Below are 18304 nucleotides of genomic sequence, written 5' to 3'. Positions count from 1 at the left end.
CACATATAACCTACCACCAAGGGCATCAGTTAACTGATCCAGAGTGGGCTCTGGGTGGTTCCTGAGCAGCGTGTAGATGGACATCACCATCCCAGGTGTGCAGAAGCCACACTGGGTGCCATGACACTTGGCAATCCTCTCCTGGAAGCACAGAAAGGTTAGAAATGCAGAATTTGGGGCCCCATCCCGGGCCTAATGAATTAGAGCCTGCATTCTAGCAAGATCCCCAGGTGATTTGTCTGCATGTTAAGATTGCAGCAGAGGCCCCTGAGAGCCCTTCTCATCCCAGGCACCTCCCTCCCCAGGGCTGGGTTGTTGTGAGGTTGGGCCTTATCTGCTTTTGAGCTTCACTTAAGGCAGTGGTTACCACTCTTGAGAATCACCTGGAGAGTGTTAAGATTTCAAGCCCCACACAGCACCACAAACCAACTGACAGAGTCTCTGGGAATGGGGCACGGGCATACATCTTTTAAAGATTCCCACATGGTTGGTTTCAATGTGCAGTTGTGGTTGTGAATTACTGAGATAAAAGAAATCCTTCAGAGAAATAAACCAAATTACACTCAAGTTGAGAAGTGGAAAAAAAATAAATAAATAAAAAATAAAATGCTTTTATTTCTTTTATACCTTTCCCTCCCCCTAGCATTTTTGCTTTGGAGTCTAACTTCTAAGGTTCAAGTCGATTTTGGAAGCTGTCTTCTGGCAACATTGTAACAATGGGAGTTTCGCATCAATGAGGAAATGAAAGGGTATTGTATGCCTGTGTATGACCAGGTCTCACATGGGCATCTAGGCAGAATTCTCTCCCTCTAGTTAATGATATATCATAATGATCCAGGCAAAATTCTCTCCCTCTGGGTAATGATCTTTCAAATAAACAGAATCCAAGATTCCTTCAAATCTAGAAAATTTGAACTTGGGTCATTTTCTATGTTGCTCCTATCTTTTCCTTCTATCTTTTCTCATATTTGATCTTCATTAACTTCAATAAAAATGAGGAAAATGGCTTTTTTTTTTTTTTTTTGAGACAGAGTCTCACTCTGTCGCCAGGCTGGAGTGCAGTGGCATGATCTTGGCTCACTGCAACCTCCACCTCCCACGTTCAAGTGATTCTCCTGCTTCAGCCTCCCGAGCAGCTTGGGACTACAGGTGTGCACCACCTGCCCAGCTAATTTTTGTAGTTTTAGTAGAGACAGGGTTTCACTACATTGGCTAGGATGGTCTTGATCTCTTGAGCTCGTGATCTGCCCACCTCTGCCTCCCAAAGTGCTGGGATTATAGGTATGAGCCACCACGCCTGGCCTAGAAATGGCATTCTTATGGGCAATATATACATAAAGACTCAGGTGTCTGAAGATGCCTTTTTACTTGAGTCTAAAACTCTAACAAGGTGCTTCTTTAGGAGAAAAGCCAAAAAACTTATTGACAACTCCTATCATCTGTCTTCCAAACAAGCTCTAAATATAACAAAGCTTTTTGGTAGCTGAAATTTTCACTCAGCCTTAAGATCATGTTGTTTTCCACTTTATAAAAAAAATAAAATTATATCCCTCAATGCACATGGCTCTTCTTTCTCTTTCTTCCTTCATCCTTTCTTTCCTTCCTTCCTTCCTTCCCTCCCTTCCTCCCTCCTCTCTCCCTCTTTTTCTCCTTCTCTTTCTTACAACAGGGTCTCACTCAGTCACCCAGGCTGAAGTACAGGGTGCAATCATGGTTTACTGCAGCCTCAACCTCCCAGGCTCAAGTGATTCTCTCACCTTAGCACCCCCGAGTAGCCAGGACTACAGGTGCTCAGCACCACACCCAGCTAATTTTTGTACTTTTGTAGAGACATGTTTCACCATGTTGCCTAAGCTGGTCTCAAACTCCTGGGCTCAAGCAATCCACCTGCCTTGGCCTCCCAAAGTGTTGGGATTACAGGTGTTAGCCACTGCACCTGGCTCTTGTTTCTTTATGAGTTTGCAAGATGTCAAATAGATAGGTCCCATCTAATTAGAACACAAAAAACAAACCCACAAATGTCAGGGCATTCTTAGAGAAGAAAAGGTTTTCTAGCCTTCCAAAAGCAATTTTCCAAGAAGTTAGTCAGAAACACTCACATATCCCAATACGCCAGGCTTCACTCTTGTTCCCAACTAGGTTGTATCTGTTGGAGTGGCTGAGCCAGCAGGCCCCAGGCTGCTCCGCTCTCTTAATCTCAGGGACTCAATGTCATGAGGTTTCTAAAGCACAGAAAGCCTATAAGGAAGAGGCACATCCTCACCTGAACAGGATGAATTCTGGTGTGGGTGCTTCCTATGCCTTCTACTGTGGTGACGGCAGCACCATACAGAGAACAGATGGGAATCAGACAGGCATTGGCTGGGTGATGCCTTCGGAATGCAAAAGAAAAGCACAAATTACAAATTATGTCGCATACAGTGGGAAAGGGGCCAGGCATTCACTGAGCTTCTCCACTGTGGCAGGTTTTTGTATAATGTCCCCAGGTTTTACACATACATTTCCTCCTTAGCTCAGGCACAGGCCCATTTTAGAGAAGTGGAATCTGAGGATCAGAGTGATTTACTCAGGGTCACAGCCAGAGTGTCAGAGGCAGGATTAAAATTACGCCTCCTAATTCTAATTCCAGAATGGTGTCCACTTATCAAAAACTGTCACAACTTTGATGGTTTTTGCTCTTGAATGAGGGGTTGACATTCTCTAGTCATAGGTAACCATGCACCTATGGCAGGCCAGGTCTCCATTAGCAACCAGAGCAGCCAGCCTTCACCAACACCTCACTGTCATGCTGATGAATGCATAAGTTAAACATTAAAGAACTGGAGAAACTGGTGCCTTAGTACAAAGATCAGAAGGTAAAAACAAGCCATTAAGAGTTGTAAGAGACTGCCACTCTCATTCTAAAAACCAAAGTAAACCATACGAGGAACATAATCACATTTTCAAAGCTCATCAGATGCTGAGTACACAAAGAAACTTTATGAGCAAAACTTAATAAATAAATAAACTAAACTCCGATGTGACAACCCCTTCATAAGAGAGAAGATACAGTTGCTCTCATCCCTGAGATACAATTATTCTCTTCCTGAAATTGAAGGAGGAAAAGGAACCTGCCTTAAACAGGAATAAGGAGAAACCAGACCAACTTCCAACAAATTTTGAATGGTTGCATGTGGGCTGATAACAACAGATTCAAATACAAAGCTGGGATGCATTATCTCCAATCTCTTCCCCACCAGAGATCACTGAGTGCCAGGGGTAGTTCCCCAAAATAGGCAGGGAAGGAGAGCTAAAAGAAACTTTCCAAGCATACTGGTCCTTAAACAAAGAAGGCTGGGGGAGAGACAGGAGAACTCAGAGAAACCCTAGGTACTCAGACTTCACAGAGCATAGGGTAGTCGCCACTCCCTAGAGGCTAAAGACAGAGCAGCATGGCTGCGACAGATCTCCCAAAGCATGGAAGGTGAGAGAGGTAAGCAAAGAGAAATCCCTCATGAACTAAAAAGCTGACAGCCAGGCCGTAAAGCAGGGAGGAACCTCTCAGAGTTCAGACAGCAGGTAGTTTGGTGTGGAACACAGGCAGATATTTGAAACCTCACCAGTGCTCAGATCCTTAGCCTTCAAGTGCGATCTGTGAAATGATGTAAAATGGTCTAACATTAGCGTAACTGGATTCCCAGAAGAACAGAGGGAAGAGTGTGTGGCACAGAGTAAATATTTGAAGAGATAATGCCTTGAGAAGTTTCCAGAAGACATCAACACACAGATCCAAGAAACTTGGCAAATGTGAGGAAGGATAAATACCAAACATAAACAGATGTTAAACATCATGGGAAGCCATTGGGGGCTTATAAGTACGGGAATGACTTGATCTGATGATAATTAAAGCAGGTCACTCTGGCTGATGCATGGAGAATGCACCAGATGGGAGGAAGGAGATAAGTTAGGGGCTGGAAGAGTAATATATGAATGTGATGATGGCATTATCCTCCACTGCAATTTCAGCCTTGCCTTTCCTCCCCAGACAGGGAGTTAGGGAGCCATTCAAGTTTTGACAGGGGATTTTTTTTTTTTCTTAGAGACAAGGTCTTGCTGTGTTGCCCAGGCTGGACTCAAACTCAAGCAGTCCTCCTGACAGCCTCCCAAGTAGCTAGAAATGTGTGCCACTGTGCCTGGCTTTGATGGGGAATTCTTTGACTGTATGTTATCCTCATTGATGCCACATTTTTTTCCCAAAACATTCATATTTCTGGGACCATGTCTGTCTTGTTCGTCATTGTATGCCCAGTGGCCAGTTCTTTTCACATGGTAGGTACTCAATATATATTTACCAAATGAAGGAATATAACAAAGTTCAAAATTATAAAAATTCAACCATATCTGGACTTTGCTGCACGGTACCTTATCCTCTTGGTGATGGGGTTGTATCGTGATATCATCACTGTACAAGCACCACAGCCTCCTCCTCCACAGCCATACTTAGTTCCCGTGAGCCGAACTGGAAGAGGTATAGTTAAAGATCATATGTGTTATGTAATTCTCTTTCTAGAATAGCCCTGCCACTAGGAGACAGTAATATCACAGACTCTTAACTGTTAGTTAAGTTCAACACATATTCATCAAATAATGTGTTTATGTCTTAATTACTATTATACAAGCTATAATAATCTTGTAAATTCTTGATTTCCTTTTGTGTGTTATATCTTGCATCCTCCCTTTGAAAACAACTGGATGTCAGGTTGCCAAAAATAGGGCTGAACTGAAAAAAGAAGAGTCTATATATGTAAGCACTTGAGTATTTGAAGGTATGAACACATTGCACATTTATTCTCATCCTTATCTCTGTCTTTGATGACACAAAGCAAAATATTAAATTGTAGATAATTCTTGGAATATTTGTGTCATCTTAGCCATGTTTGTGGATTTCTCTGCCTTTCAGTGGCAAAAACTGCCATCTGTTCCCTAATATCTGTTCTCTCATTATTCCTTAGAAATAGAAACCCTGATTTTTAGCCACACACGTGGCTTCCCAGAGTTAAAAATAGACTTTCCCAGACTCCTCTGTGGCTATGTGGGGTCATTAACAGTGCTGGCTACTAGGATGTAATTATAAGTGTTGTGTATGACTTCCAGGAGAAGAGTGTCCTTAAAAGGAGAGGGGTGCTTCTTTCTTTGCTCATTACTTCTTCCTATTTGCTGGAATTCAGATATGAGGGCTGGGCCTCCACTGGTCATCTCTGACGGTGGGGAGAAAGCTGTGTGCTGAGGAAGGTGCTGCTTGGTTCCTCAACAACATTGTGACACTGCTTTACCAGCCCTGATCCACCTACCTGTGGGCTTCCTTTATGTGAGTGTGATAGCCATGCAAACATGCCTCACAGACCTCCCTTCAACACAGAGGGTAACTGACCAAGGGACCCTGTTGCTGCACTTTAATACTGATCACTCCAGTTTTCATTAAGACCATGCTTCCCATGGACTGCTCTCCACCAATGGCTTAGTGCTATGGAGAGACATGGAGTCCTTGTCAACCATCCCCAGTGGTTCTGAAGAACATGCCTTAGACTGACCAGCAGTCTAGGGCCCTTCCACTTAACCTTATCTCCAGGGTCAGACTTACATGGTGATCAAATGGCTACCTAAGTCTCCTCTGATTCACTCCCTACTTCCTTTCCCACAGGCATTTCTCCTAATAAAATCCTGGCACATTTAATCTCATTTTTGGTGTCCACATCCTGAAGAACCTGAACTAACACAATGAGAAAGAAAGAAACTCCTACCTTCTATCTTGTTTACCATGAGGTGGAGTTTTCTGTCACTCACAGTGAACCAAACTTTAAATATTATACATAGGTACTGTGGATAATCAGGGAGTCATGTTCAGTGTTTTTTCGTGTCTAAAGATCTTGAATGACTTTCATGAGCATGTTTTAGAAACATATTCATGTGTCTGAAAAATAATTACTGATGCTTTGGAGTTATGTACTCTTTTGGTAATTTTACTCTCTCCAGGGGGAAAAATGTACACACCCCCTTTGAAACATAATTTTGCATATAATTCAGTAGTGTCTTTCACCGTCGGGTAGCCCACTGGAGTTCATGCATAGCAAGCTAAAAATACATTCCTTTGATGGCATTTATTTGGCAAGTTTTTCTAGGATAACATTTTCAGGTTTAGTTCTTCCATTTTCCTTTTACTTTCATTTCAGGTGACTTCTGTGCTCTCTTTTCCTAATGGGCATAATAATTAGTCCTTAAGGACAGAGTATAAATATTGTGACTCTTAATTCTAAAGGATGCTAGGTCCTTTTAACGTCTATTAAGTTTCCATTACTAGTTTCTCCATTTTATACAGAGACTAGAAGAAAATTGGTTCTTCTGACAGCCACATTTGTGCACTGCCTATAAAATGATAGGACTTTCTCAAATATGAGCATAAAACCATGATAGTAGGGAATATGTCTCAGTGTCTCTAATGTATATTTGAAATATCATTTAATGAGGATATTGGAGTTATACAAATACACACATACATACACAGTCAAAGTAAAGAAAAGGATACGCTTCTTCCTCAAATAAGGCAACAGCATTGTTTCAGGATCGACATTTTTTTCTATCACCTATACCAAAGGGAAAATAAGAGTTAGTTGAGAGAGCTAATATGAAATTCACATTGGTAGGATCACACGAATTTGAGGGAAATGCATGTTAATTAGCCCTTTTACTCATATTTTCAAGTAGATTTCAGCTTTATGGAACACCTGTGATATGCAAACCACCTCTCTTATGTGTAATCTTGAGCCCCACCACAATTGTGCTCCTGTCCTTGGTCGTGAATTATCGCTGTTCTCTAAGGCAATTGTTGTTTCTGCTAACAGGAACACTACCTCCTGTCCAGTTTTTTCTAGAAAGTTTAAAGCAGGTGAGAGTAAAGACATTAGGAGAACATTCAGACTTGGGGGAGGGGTGGATGAAATAAGAAAGGAGAGGAGGGAGGGGAATTGCTGGAATAGAATAGCCTCTGAGAAATTGATATAGTTAATTTTTAAAAAGACTTGTTTATCTTGTTCAAATAATTGTGGTTTCCAGTAAAAGATAACCAGCCATGGCCCCCAATCAAATAAACAAAGGGGAAGATAAAACATGTATGCTAAGTGATGCAAAACTGTGCAGCAAGGACATACTTAGGCAAGTTCATGGGAGCAGCCTGGCAGCATAGCAGCAGAACAGCATGCTGTTTTTTCTCAAGGATGACATCAAAATGTCATGATTGGTTATGTTTTCCAAAGTGATCATGTTTTCTCTTTTTTCACAAAAATTTGACATTTCTTTTGGATTCATAGAACACATAGAAGCATGACTTGCTTTGCCATTTCAGAAGCTGAATTCATCTTTCACCATATTATAGTAATTTTCCCTCCTGGGAAGTAGTAGGTGAGGAGTGGACATATGCTTATTCTAGGGCTGCTGCCTCACCCTCAATTCTAACAGGCTATATGCCAGGCAAGGTGTGGCATATGCCAATTGCCAAGGTCAGATCTGTGCCCTAGAAGAGTCTGCAATATAGAAAGATTGGTGCATGTGTGTCTGTTTGTGTGTGTGTATGTGATAAGAAAAAATATGGGGTGCCTCTCAGGCATCTTCAACTTAATTGGCTCTCAAACGGAACTCTTTATTTTCCAAACTTACTTACTCCTTCCCTTCTTTTCCTTAACCTTTTAATGGCCTCAGTATCTGCTAGGTCATCTAAGCTAAAAAACCTGAGCTATTTTCAACTTTTTTTTTTTCCAATCCACCACAATCAGTGTCACCAAGTTCTTCCACTTGGGCTTCCAATGTTCCTCTAAACTCCTTTCTCTTCTACTGTCACTGCGCATGAGCCCATATCACCTATTGTCTGAACGATTATAAGACCTGCCTGAGAGTTCTCCCTGCCTCCACTCTTGGTACCTGCAATATCGTCCTCTGCACCACGACCAGAGTGATGCTGTAAAACCCAAGCCTGATCGTCTCATGTATATGCCTAAATTTAACGTGGCTCCTGGCTGCCAAACTACCATTCTGGGAATTCCTGAATCATGGAGATGCTTGTTAAAATGAAACCGCTATGGAATCAGGATTTCTGGTAGAGGGAACCAGAAAATGTGCTTTTTAAATGAGTACACTGAGTGGATCTTAGGTGAATTAATAACCAACTATTTCCGGAATACAAGAAGAAATTCGAACTCAGGCCACATGGATGAACTGGACAGTCCAGGGGGTGCGTTGGACTTTCACCTTCACTGCATTTGCATGCAAGGTTCCCTCTGTCCTGAAAATCCTTCCTCTCTTCTTGGCAGAATTTTGTATGTCATTCACCACCCTGCTCAAGTGTTCTCTATGGAGAGTTCTGCCACCTAAAATACCCTTCCGCATCTCAAAGTAACCATCCTCCTCTTTGTTCCCATGGCTGATGTCTTCACCTCTTCTTTTATGACACTTTTTAGACTGTATCATAATTATTTGTGTGTGTACAAGACTATCTCGATCCTGAAAGAAGCCATCTTCTGCTATTCTTCTTTATGCCAAACACTGAGCTTGGTGGTGGGGAAATATCACAGGATGTAATAAGTGTTAATTAATGAAATGAATGACTGGAACATGCTATGTATGATTTGGTATGAGATACCAAGAAGGAAGGAATTTCTCATAGACTTGGGCATCTGAACAGATGAAAAATAAAGAAAAACACAGAAGTTATTGGTGGCAGAAACTGTAGGTTGTCTATCCTGGCATGCATTCTCCTTTCCTTCCTTCCCACTACTTGGAATAGGGATGAAATGGCTAGAACCCCAGCAGTTATCTTAGACCATGAGGCAACATGTTAATGGCAGGAGAGAAAAAAGAGAGAAGAAACGTGGGTCTCAGATAACACCATAAAGCTTCTGCCCCAACCTCACAATGTCTGTTCCTAGATATGATGGTAAACAATAGAAGCCCCGTTTTAATGGATAGACAGGGTCTGGGTAGCCTAGTTAGTAAAGAATAGCATTTTAGGCTTGAGGAATATTTCTATATTTGAGGAAGGAATTCATGGAAGAAGGTGGTCATGCTTGTTTGGGTATGTGTTCCAGGAAATGTTTCAAGGGATTGGAATCTGGCTCAAAGTCCCACCAGTTTGAAATGTGTTTTTTGTTGTTGTTGTTTTTGTTGTTGTTTTGATGTAGTGAGTGTTGTATTTGGAGGAAGTGGGGGCAGAGATCTAGCACGCATCTTGTCCTGGCAGCTCTGGGAATGAAACAGGGAGGTTAGGACTCAGAGGGAGGCTAGGAGGCATAGAGGGGATGGGTAACAGTTATTCTGGTTGACTCTGGATTTGAGAGATGTTGCCAGTTCTCAGGTCAGGGTCATTGCATGTACTCATCTCAGCATAGTCTTGAATCTGAGGGTGGAATCTTCCCCTCTGTATCACTGCCAGCCCTTTTGGGAGAGTCCAAGTTCATGCTGTACTTGGTTAAGAAATCACTTTTCTCTGTGTACTGCCAGTGACTAGTGCCTGAGGAGGCCCTGCCAGATCCAAGACAGAGTCAGAAAGAGAAAGGAAGAGAGAGATAAGAGGAGAGAGAGTAGAAAATAAGGAAGGGGTAGAGGTGCATGTGAAGGGACAAGGCTGAGAGGTAGAAGAGGAGGAAAGAAAGGGGTGTATGCTGTGAGATGCAGTTAGTAGAGAACAATAATCTACAGCAGCCTCAGAGGAGAGAAAGAAGCCTCAGGGAACAGCCACCAGGACACATCTTCCTGAGCTTTAGGTTGCTTTTAAAATTCATTTTGCTTGTTACTTCTTTCTGCCTAAGGTGCCTCCACCTTCTCCACTTTTCTCTGAATCATTGCAGCCATTCCAGAAGCCCAGAAATTTCCTCTCTCAGCCTTGTAAACCAAGAACCTTAGAGAATGCTAGCCAATAAACTGATCTTTCCAGATTCCTACACCAGTACCAAAAGTCTATGCTCATTGCGTAAATAATGCAGGATGACTGCTTCTTAGCATCCTTGACACCTCTAAGCAGGTTCTGGCTCTACTAATGAAACAGATTATTTTATAGTCCAGATAGCAACAATTGTTTCCACATATCAATTTACAATCTGTTTACTGTGTACACCCACCCTGCTAACCTCTCTCTATGCAACTTAATCAGCCCCAATTTCAAGGGAAAAGGTTCTGTTATTAGCTCCATTTTGCAAAAGAGAAAACAGAAGCTCAGCGACATTAAGTACCTTGCCTGAGGCCCCAGACCCGCCAAGTGGCAGAGCAGATAGCACAGGATTCAAACCCATCCCTGACTAGTTCTAAGGCCCATACCTTTGATTTCCACACCTCATTGCCTCATGAAATGACATGCTTCATTTCCTCAGTTGAGGTTGTTATGTGGCATCTATGGCAGAATTTATTCATGGGCTCTTCCTCCCTTAAACTACATGTTAAATGGGTCATCTGTTCTTCTGGGGGTCTTGGTAGAGTGAATAAGATTTCAGAAATCTCTCTGCAACTAGGTCCCTGGCCAGCGTGCGCTGTCCTTGCCTCCAGATGTCGTTACCTTCTGCCTGAGGACAACTTTTGGTGACCTGAGAAAATTTAGCAAAAAGCAGAATAGAAGCCAATCATGTCACCTATTTTCTCCTAAGTGGCTTCACTTCTAAGCTTCTTTTTCAAAGGTGAGTTTTTAATTCCAGAGATTGTGTTTGACTTCAAAAGCCCTCTTCTAGGGTGGATTTTCTCTCACACTCTTCTCAACAATCCCTTACTCTCTGGAATCAAAAAGTTTATGCTAGGCTGGGCACAGTGGCTCAAGCCTGTAATCCCAGCACTTTGGGAGGCCAAGTCAGGGAGATCACCTGGGGTCAGGAGTTTGAGACCAGCTTGGCCAACACAGTGAAACCCCATCTCTACTAAAAATACAAAAATTAGCGTGGTGGTGGGTGCTTGCAGTTTCATAGTCCCAGCTACTCAGGAGGCAACAGAGTGAGACTCGATCTCAAAAAAAAAAAAAAAAAAAAAAAGCTTATTCTAGTTCTTTCCATGTAAGTAATCAGGCTTGTTTATTAAGTACCGAAGCACACACCTAACAGAATTTAGAAGGGAGGAGAAGGAAAGGGAAAGATTAACACAATTTCTTCTAATGGGTAATTGCAAAAACAGAGTCAATATCTCCAGATTATACTTTACAAATAACCACAGGACATTTGGCCCATAGACAAAGTGAGTCCGTAGATAAGAACTAGCTTATCTAATTTTAAAAATCAATAGAGCACAAACTTGTTGGCCATTATGTTAAAAATACCAATATTTGTTTGGAAGTGGGGGAAGGAGAAGCGAGGAGATGTTAGACTCACAATCCCTGTTTCTTCATCTAACCCAAACCTTTACCATCACCTATAAAGCCCTAGTAATCTGGCCCCTGCCCATGTTGCCAGGCCCACCAACCTACCTCCTTAAGCACACAGAAATCCTCCCACCTCAGGACCTTTGCACCTGCCATTCCCACTGCCTGGATGCTCTCTCCCCAGATGTTTGCATGGCTTGCTCCTCACTGCATCCCAGTCACTGCTCAAACGCCACCCTTTCAGACAGGCCAAAACATCCATCCCCTCTAAGTATCCTGCACACTCTCTGTCCCCACGCTGTGCTTTATTTTTTATATTAGCACTTCTCACTTCCTGACATTACACATTTCCACGTATTTATATGCTTGCTATCTCCCCAGCACAATGTAAGCTCCATGCACGCAAGGACTTGTTATTTCTGTGCTCTGCTGTATCTCATAAGCCTGGAACACTGCCTGGCATACGGTAGGCCCTTAACAAATAAGCGGATTGAATGCTCATGATCACTCTTTATGAAGTAAGTGGTATGATCCCCTTTTAACAGAGAAACTGGGCCTCTGAGAGGTTAGGTTTTCTCAATCAGAATTAGAATTGGAATTGAAGACTTGTTTGTCTAAACAACAAAGCCAGTGTTGTGTTTACTATACCATTCTATTATGCAAAAGAAGAAAAAAATGACATAATGTCAATCACCTCACCCCATTGTCATATTTCACCCTCACAGCAGTCCTGTGAAGGGGTCCTAATGACACCCGTTACAGATCAGGAAAAACAAGCTCATCTTATCCAATGTAGAACCCAGGCAGCAGGGGCAGACAAAGTTTTTGAGGGGCCTAATGTACAATTTGGGGGATCCTCTTTAAGAAACATAATACAAAACCACAAACGAAATTAGGCTCAGGGTCTTAGAACAGGCCTCACAACTAGGGCCTGGTGCTTCACACTGGTTAGCTTCCAGGGGAGGCAGCTGGTGCCCGTCAGGAAAAGTGTTGTGGCTGCCCTTAGCCAGAAGCAGTGGTCACAGGTGGCTCTGAATGAACCGGCACCAACACGAGCACCAGGGAAATCAGGTGCCACTGCTCTTGCTTGGTTGTTAGCTGTTTTTGTTGTTTTTAAGAAATAGGATCTCACTCTTTTGTCCAAGCTGGAGTGCAGTGGTGTGATCACAGCTCACTGTAACCTTGAACTCCTAGACTCAAGCAATCCTTCTCCTTCACCCTCCCCAGTAGCTGGGCTGCAGGCACGCACCACCACACCTGGTTTTTTTTTGTTTTTGTTTTTGTTTTTGTTTTGTAGAGACAGGGTTTCGCCATGTTGCCCAGGCTAAACTCGAACTCCTGGGCTCAAGCAATCCTCCTGCCTCGGTCTCCCAAAGTGCTGATTACAGGCGTGAGCCACAGCTCTCAAGGGAGCTCCTTAACCTTCCTGCCTCAGTTTCCTCCTTCAGAGTAATGTCAATGAAACTGGAACATTAAGAGTGAGCAGAGTTGATGCTCACATTAAGGGGGGTGTTTTAAAGGATGCCCACGGGGCTTTGCTGCTCCCAAACATCGGACACTGCCTGGAACTGTCCCTCGGGTTGCGCAGAGCGAGCCCAGCTTCTGAGGGGACACAGCCCGCACCCAGCAGTGGAACCCGTGTGGACCTTGGAGCCCCCAGAGCCTGACTTGGGTTCAGCTCTGCCAGGAACTAGCTGTGACTTTGGAAGGTAACGATTTCTTCATCTGAGAAACGATGGGGGTGGTTTGAATGTGTTCGTCTCTATGGTCTTGTCCCGAATCTAAGTTGCTCTCTGCGCTTCCAAACGCACCCCGCGAGCTGAGGCTCAGCCATTTCTGTAGGCTGCTCTCAGTGTACTGGGGACGTTCCCGTTATCGGCTGGGATTGAGGGAAGGAAGATGTGGGAGTGCTGACCCTGATGGGCAAGAATACTTTTTATCTTACTGTTTAGGGAGGGCGTGTGGTTGGAAATCAGCTTGTGAGCCTTGGAAGGAGAGGAAAGGGGAACATGAGGAAGGTGGGGGCCCAAAGATCCAGGACAGTCCCTGAAAACGCAGCCTTTAGCTGCCCCGGAGGCGGGGGTGGGAATGCGAAGGCAAAGCCGCTGTTACAGGAGAAAGCCAGTCCGTGCCTGAGTGCCTTAAACGGCGGGCACGAAAGGATGGGACGAACGGCAGGGGGTCCTCTCTGCCCCGGCCCTGGCCGCAGGTCTGGGGGCAGGGGCAGCCCGCGGGCGCTCACCTTGCGGCCGTTCACGTAGAAGAGCAGCTCGGACGCCCGGTCCATTGTGGTGTCCGCGCTGGTTCGAGGGCCCGGAGCGGGAGGCGGAGGTTCTGGGAAGTAGCCGGCACCTGGGACCCGGCGGCACCGACCCGCCGAGTGGGGCGGGGCTTGCTGGAGCCTAAAGTCCAACCCATCCACCCCGACGGAGAAAGCCTTGATTAAGATCCAACGTTCCTGAGCTCTGTGCCAGGAACTCTTCCCGGAACACCAGCACGTGTGTGGGCGTCACTGGCGCCCTCTATGTGGGCGGAAATCATCCGGCGAAGATGAAGACGACCCCTTCATCTCCTCGCCAGTGGCGCTTAGCGTCTGTGTCACACCCTCTTGCGTCTTAGCTAACATTGTAAGTCCTGGGACATTGCTTTTGATAGTCTTATGTTACCGCATATTTTAGGTGGTGTTCCAGCTGGATTTAAGTCTGGGAACATTAGTACCTTCCCTCCAACCAGGCCTGCTGTAGTCCTGGACTCTTAAGTGTAAACAATCATATTTATTCCAACTCTGCAAGAGCGGATCTTAGGGAAAACAAATAGGTTTACAACTTGATCTTTTAGAAATATAAGGTTGGTACAAAAGTAATTGCGGTTTTTACCATTACTTCCAATGGCAAGAACTGCAATTAATTTTGCACCAACCTAATAATTACTAGTTTTAAAATGAAGTGCTACCTTGATATAAACTTAAAAATTTTATCACTATTTACAGTTTATCCAGTAACTAACCACAAAGTTTATCTGGTAAATAAGAACAGAGATGTAAAACATCTTGGAAAACTTAAAAAAAAAAAAAACTTGGAAAATACAGCAAAGCATAAAAATAAAGAACACCTGAAAGCCCACAACTTAGAACTTAACACCATTCACTTTTTTAGTCTATCCTTACTTTTTGAAACATGTACTTTTAACACCTTTAAAAACTTAAGTGGGATAAACTAGTTATTTTCCAGGCTTCTTTTCACTTGCCATACCTTAGAACATTTTCCCATGTTATTTCATTTATGTAAACACAAAAATTTTATTGTGAAATTTTCCAAACTTTGCACATAAAAGTGAAGAGTGCAACTGGCATCTACCTGCCCTTCTCTGAGCTTTAACAATGGTTAACGTTTTGCATGCTCCATTTTTTGTAGTATTTAAAAGCCAATCCTGGACATATTTTAGCCCTAAATACTTCAAAAACACACATACACATCCTTTTAGTCAGCCGCAACACCATTTCACGTGTCTAAAAAATGTCTTTTACAGTTCTTTGAATCAAACAAGAGCTATGCAATGTATTTGCATGTGGTCTCATCAGTCTCTTTTGATCTAAAACAGACTTTTTAACACTGTTAACAAATTGAAAAAGAAACCAGGTCAGTTGTTCTATTGAAATGATCCATTTTTTGAATGTGGCTAATTGCTTCTCCCTGGTATTGTTTTTCTACTCTACTTATTTCCTATGCACTAAATATTAGATCTAAAGCTTTGATTAAATTCAGGTTCAATTTTTTGGGGGGGAGAGGGCAAGAACACTTCATAGGTGGTACCATATAATTAATATTGCAGCACAGCAGGAAGCATATGGTGTCTGGTTGTTTCATTCGTAATGATGCTAACATTGATCAGTGGGTTCAGAGGGCTATTCCTTTGTAATGAATTTCTCCATCAACATTTCACCTAATTGTTTTACATCCATCGTTGAGCATTGCCTGAGCAGTAGTTTTAATAGGGGTTTGCAATTTTTGTAATTCTAGCATTTCTTCTTCATTCATCAACTGGGATTCTTTGAATAAAACTATCCATCCTTCACTAGAGCTATTGACTAAACCCCTCCAGCACTCTGTACCCCTACTGCAGTCTCTCAAAGTGTGGTACTAGGACAATCCTCGGACGGACTCACCTGAAGCATCTGATTAAGATGCAGATTTCTGGGCCCACCGCGTTAGTGGTCAGATATTGTCTAAAAAAGTTTTCCATCTAGGTGGAATAGAGTTTGAGTAGTCATTTGAATTCAATAAACTGTGTATTGATCTCAGATATGAACAGGATTTATTACTACTTATTACTGGAAGAGTAAGTGATTTTTAAAACCAAGTTATAAAAACCAAATTCAAAAGAGCCTGAAAGGTTAATCTCCTCCTCTAAGTCATCAGATTACATATAATAGAAATAATACAGAAGCTGACATTCAACATGTATTTCTGAAAATAGAAGAATGAAGGGAGAGAAAACGGGCCAGGGCAGGAGGTGGCTTTTAAACCCTTTTGGATGTCCACATATATTGAATGGGTTAAAAACAGACAGCAAAACAAGACAGCCTAGTATACAAGATAACCAATGCAAAGGTATTTATTAACACATTTTATTTGGTTAAAAGGTTATTGTTTGGTAAAAAGAAGCTTAAATAAACAGGAAGGTAAGTTATATGATGACCAAAATGACTCAAAAAGTTTAATGTTACAAAATAGCTATTTTATGCACATATACCTATTAATAAACATTAAGAATGGATAAATCAACACTCCATGAAAGGCCAAAGAAACAAAAAAAAACCTTTTCATTAAGCATTTCATCTTCTTGATACTATATTTCTGTTTTGATTCCTTATGCTTTGAAAATTCAGAAAAACCAGAATCCATAAATTCACTTCATCTTCTCATCTTGCTGCAAAGTAGAAAAAAAGGAAGATTAATAACAACCCAAAATTAATGCTTTTGCTGTGAAGCATGGAGAAGAAAATTGTTTCATCATATCAGTAGAAAAGAAGTTTCCTTAAACCATAAGCTTTGTTAAATACTTGAAATACTCTAATTTTTCTTAAATCTTATAGTTCTCACTATCAGAGTACTTCAAATAATTCATTTTAAATATTTAAGAAAAATTAATCAACATAGATTTTATATATTACGTGCTTATTACATAGTTCCTTTTTATTAGAAATTTAGCATATGTTCAAGAACATGTGAAAATATACAATTTAAAAACAAAGTAAGTGCTCATGTTCCTACACCCAGGTTAAGAAACAAAATATTACCACACCTCCAATATGCCCCTTTCTGATCACATCCCTCTCTTCCCCCAAAAAGGGACCACTATCCTGAATTCTATTATCACTCCTTTCTTTACAGTTTTGTTTTAAGCACTTGTGTATTGCTCTCACAAAAAGTATATTGTTTGGTTTTATCTGTTTGATAGATATCTTTATATCAATGGAATCGTACTGTAGGTGTTTTTCTGTGACTTTTTCCACTCAACATCTTCATTCATTTTCAAGCCTCTCCTTTATTGAAACATTAAACATTTTATATTCTGTGTCTGATTACTGTTTCTGCTGATACCTTGTTCCCCTGTGTATGTAATGTTTTTCTTTACTATGAGGTAGCCCTTCATTTTCCTTGGAACTTTGGCTGTGCAAAACATGTTGAGGTGTGAGATGGACAACTTCCTACAAAATATTTGCTTCTAATAGACAACAGAGCACTATAGTTCATGCACTAATTATACTAAATCCTCAGCTTAACTTTTTTTTTGCCTTCGAAATATTGTGAATTCCAGCTATAATCTGCAATAAAGGCTGTATTTTGGTTATGAATTCTAAGGGAAGATTTTTTTCCTCCTTAATTCAGCACCCAAGTTATTCCCTGGGGCTGAGCAAGCTAGTGGGGAGGTTATTTTCAGTTTCCTCTTTTACTGAGAAAGTAGATCAACTTTATGGAAGAAGATCTATTAGACTCTTTATTTTGGATAAACCCTAGGATTTGTCTTCTGTCCCTAGCCCCATAGGGCTGTGAATGCAATGTTTAGGTTCACCTAGTTAGACAAATATCTTCAGGATAAGGTCAGTTCTCCTCTGAGTTCCTGCTATCATTTGATCTTTGATCTGAGCTTTTCTTACTTTCCTACTAAAAGAAATGTTGGTTGGCTAATAGTCATTAGTTAAGAAATGCGTTCAAGGTATGTTTTTTAGTATTTTACCCAATAATTTTATTTTTTCAGTAAGAGAGTAGATTCCTGCACCTAATACATCATGTTTCAAGATATGGAGTTTAGTTATATTTTACATGCATGTGTGTAAGTGTGGTTTTTAGATGAAATACATAGACATGGTCCCAAATTTAAAAAGGTATACAAGATTAGGTGGAAAGGTCTCTTTCACTCCTTCGAACTCCTCTTCAGAGCCAGTGTGATACCACTGCCTTGGGTAATTAGATAGAGTTTAATTAATCCTTTCAAAAGAAGTACCTATTCTAAATAAAACACGGCAAAATGCTGTAAGGAAATAATGTTCTATTTTAGTTTAAATGTACAATGCATGCAAATGATTTGCTATACAGCTTAGTTGGTAAAATTTTTAAAAGCAAAAGCCACAACATTCAGTATAAATTCCGAGTGATGACCATCCAGTTGCCACTTTTTTTTCTTCCTTCTTTTTGGATTGGAAACGGTATACACTAGGTATATCACAGCTTCCAGTAGCTCCCGTGAAAGTACATCCTAATTAAAGCTGCTTGCTATTATGGAATGATCATCATAGGTATTGAAGATAGGAGTGGTAGGAGTTATCAGGAAGGTCTCATAAATATGTTTTTAAAGTCTTTATATCTTAAAGACTTTAAGTCTTTAGTCCAGAGCACTGAACATGACAAATGAAGACATTTTTAATATAATAAAGGCCATAAT

The 18304-nt window shown here is 41.6% G+C and overlaps 2 protein-coding genes across 2 annotated transcripts in view; both read right to left on the bottom strand.

The window, feature by feature from the left end:
* Window positions 1-13646, bottom strand: part of AOX1 (aldehyde oxidase 1) — an 84650-nt gene extending 71004 nt beyond the window's left edge. The window contains 5 exon segments of the mRNA NM_001279676.1: window positions 15-141; window positions 2264-2372; window positions 4402-4498; window positions 6563-6620; window positions 13602-13646. Coding sequence (NP_001266605.1) covers window positions 15-141; window positions 2264-2372; window positions 4402-4498; window positions 6563-6620; window positions 13602-13646 — 436 coding nt within the window.
* Window positions 13647-15972: 2326 nt separating this feature from the next.
* SGO2 (shugoshin 2) overlaps window positions 15973-18304 on the bottom strand; it is a 57801-nt gene continuing 55469 nt past the window's right edge. Inside the window, exon 9 of the mRNA XM_019021797.3 lies at window positions 15973-16288. Within this exon, the coding sequence (XP_018877342.2) occupies window positions 16273-16288 (16 nt within the window). The 3' untranslated portion in view covers window positions 15973-16272. The remainder of the gene's footprint in view (window positions 16289-18304) is intronic.

Source organism: Gorilla gorilla, chromosome 11 (assembly GCF_029281585.2).
Source record: "Gorilla gorilla gorilla isolate KB3781 chromosome 11, NHGRI_mGorGor1-v2.1_pri, whole genome shotgun sequence".
Classification (NCBI taxonomy): Eukaryota; Metazoa; Chordata; class Mammalia; order Primates; family Hominidae; genus Gorilla; species Gorilla gorilla.
The sequence above is the reverse complement of the archived record's forward strand: the minus strand, read 5'-3'. Positions and strand labels throughout refer to the sequence as shown.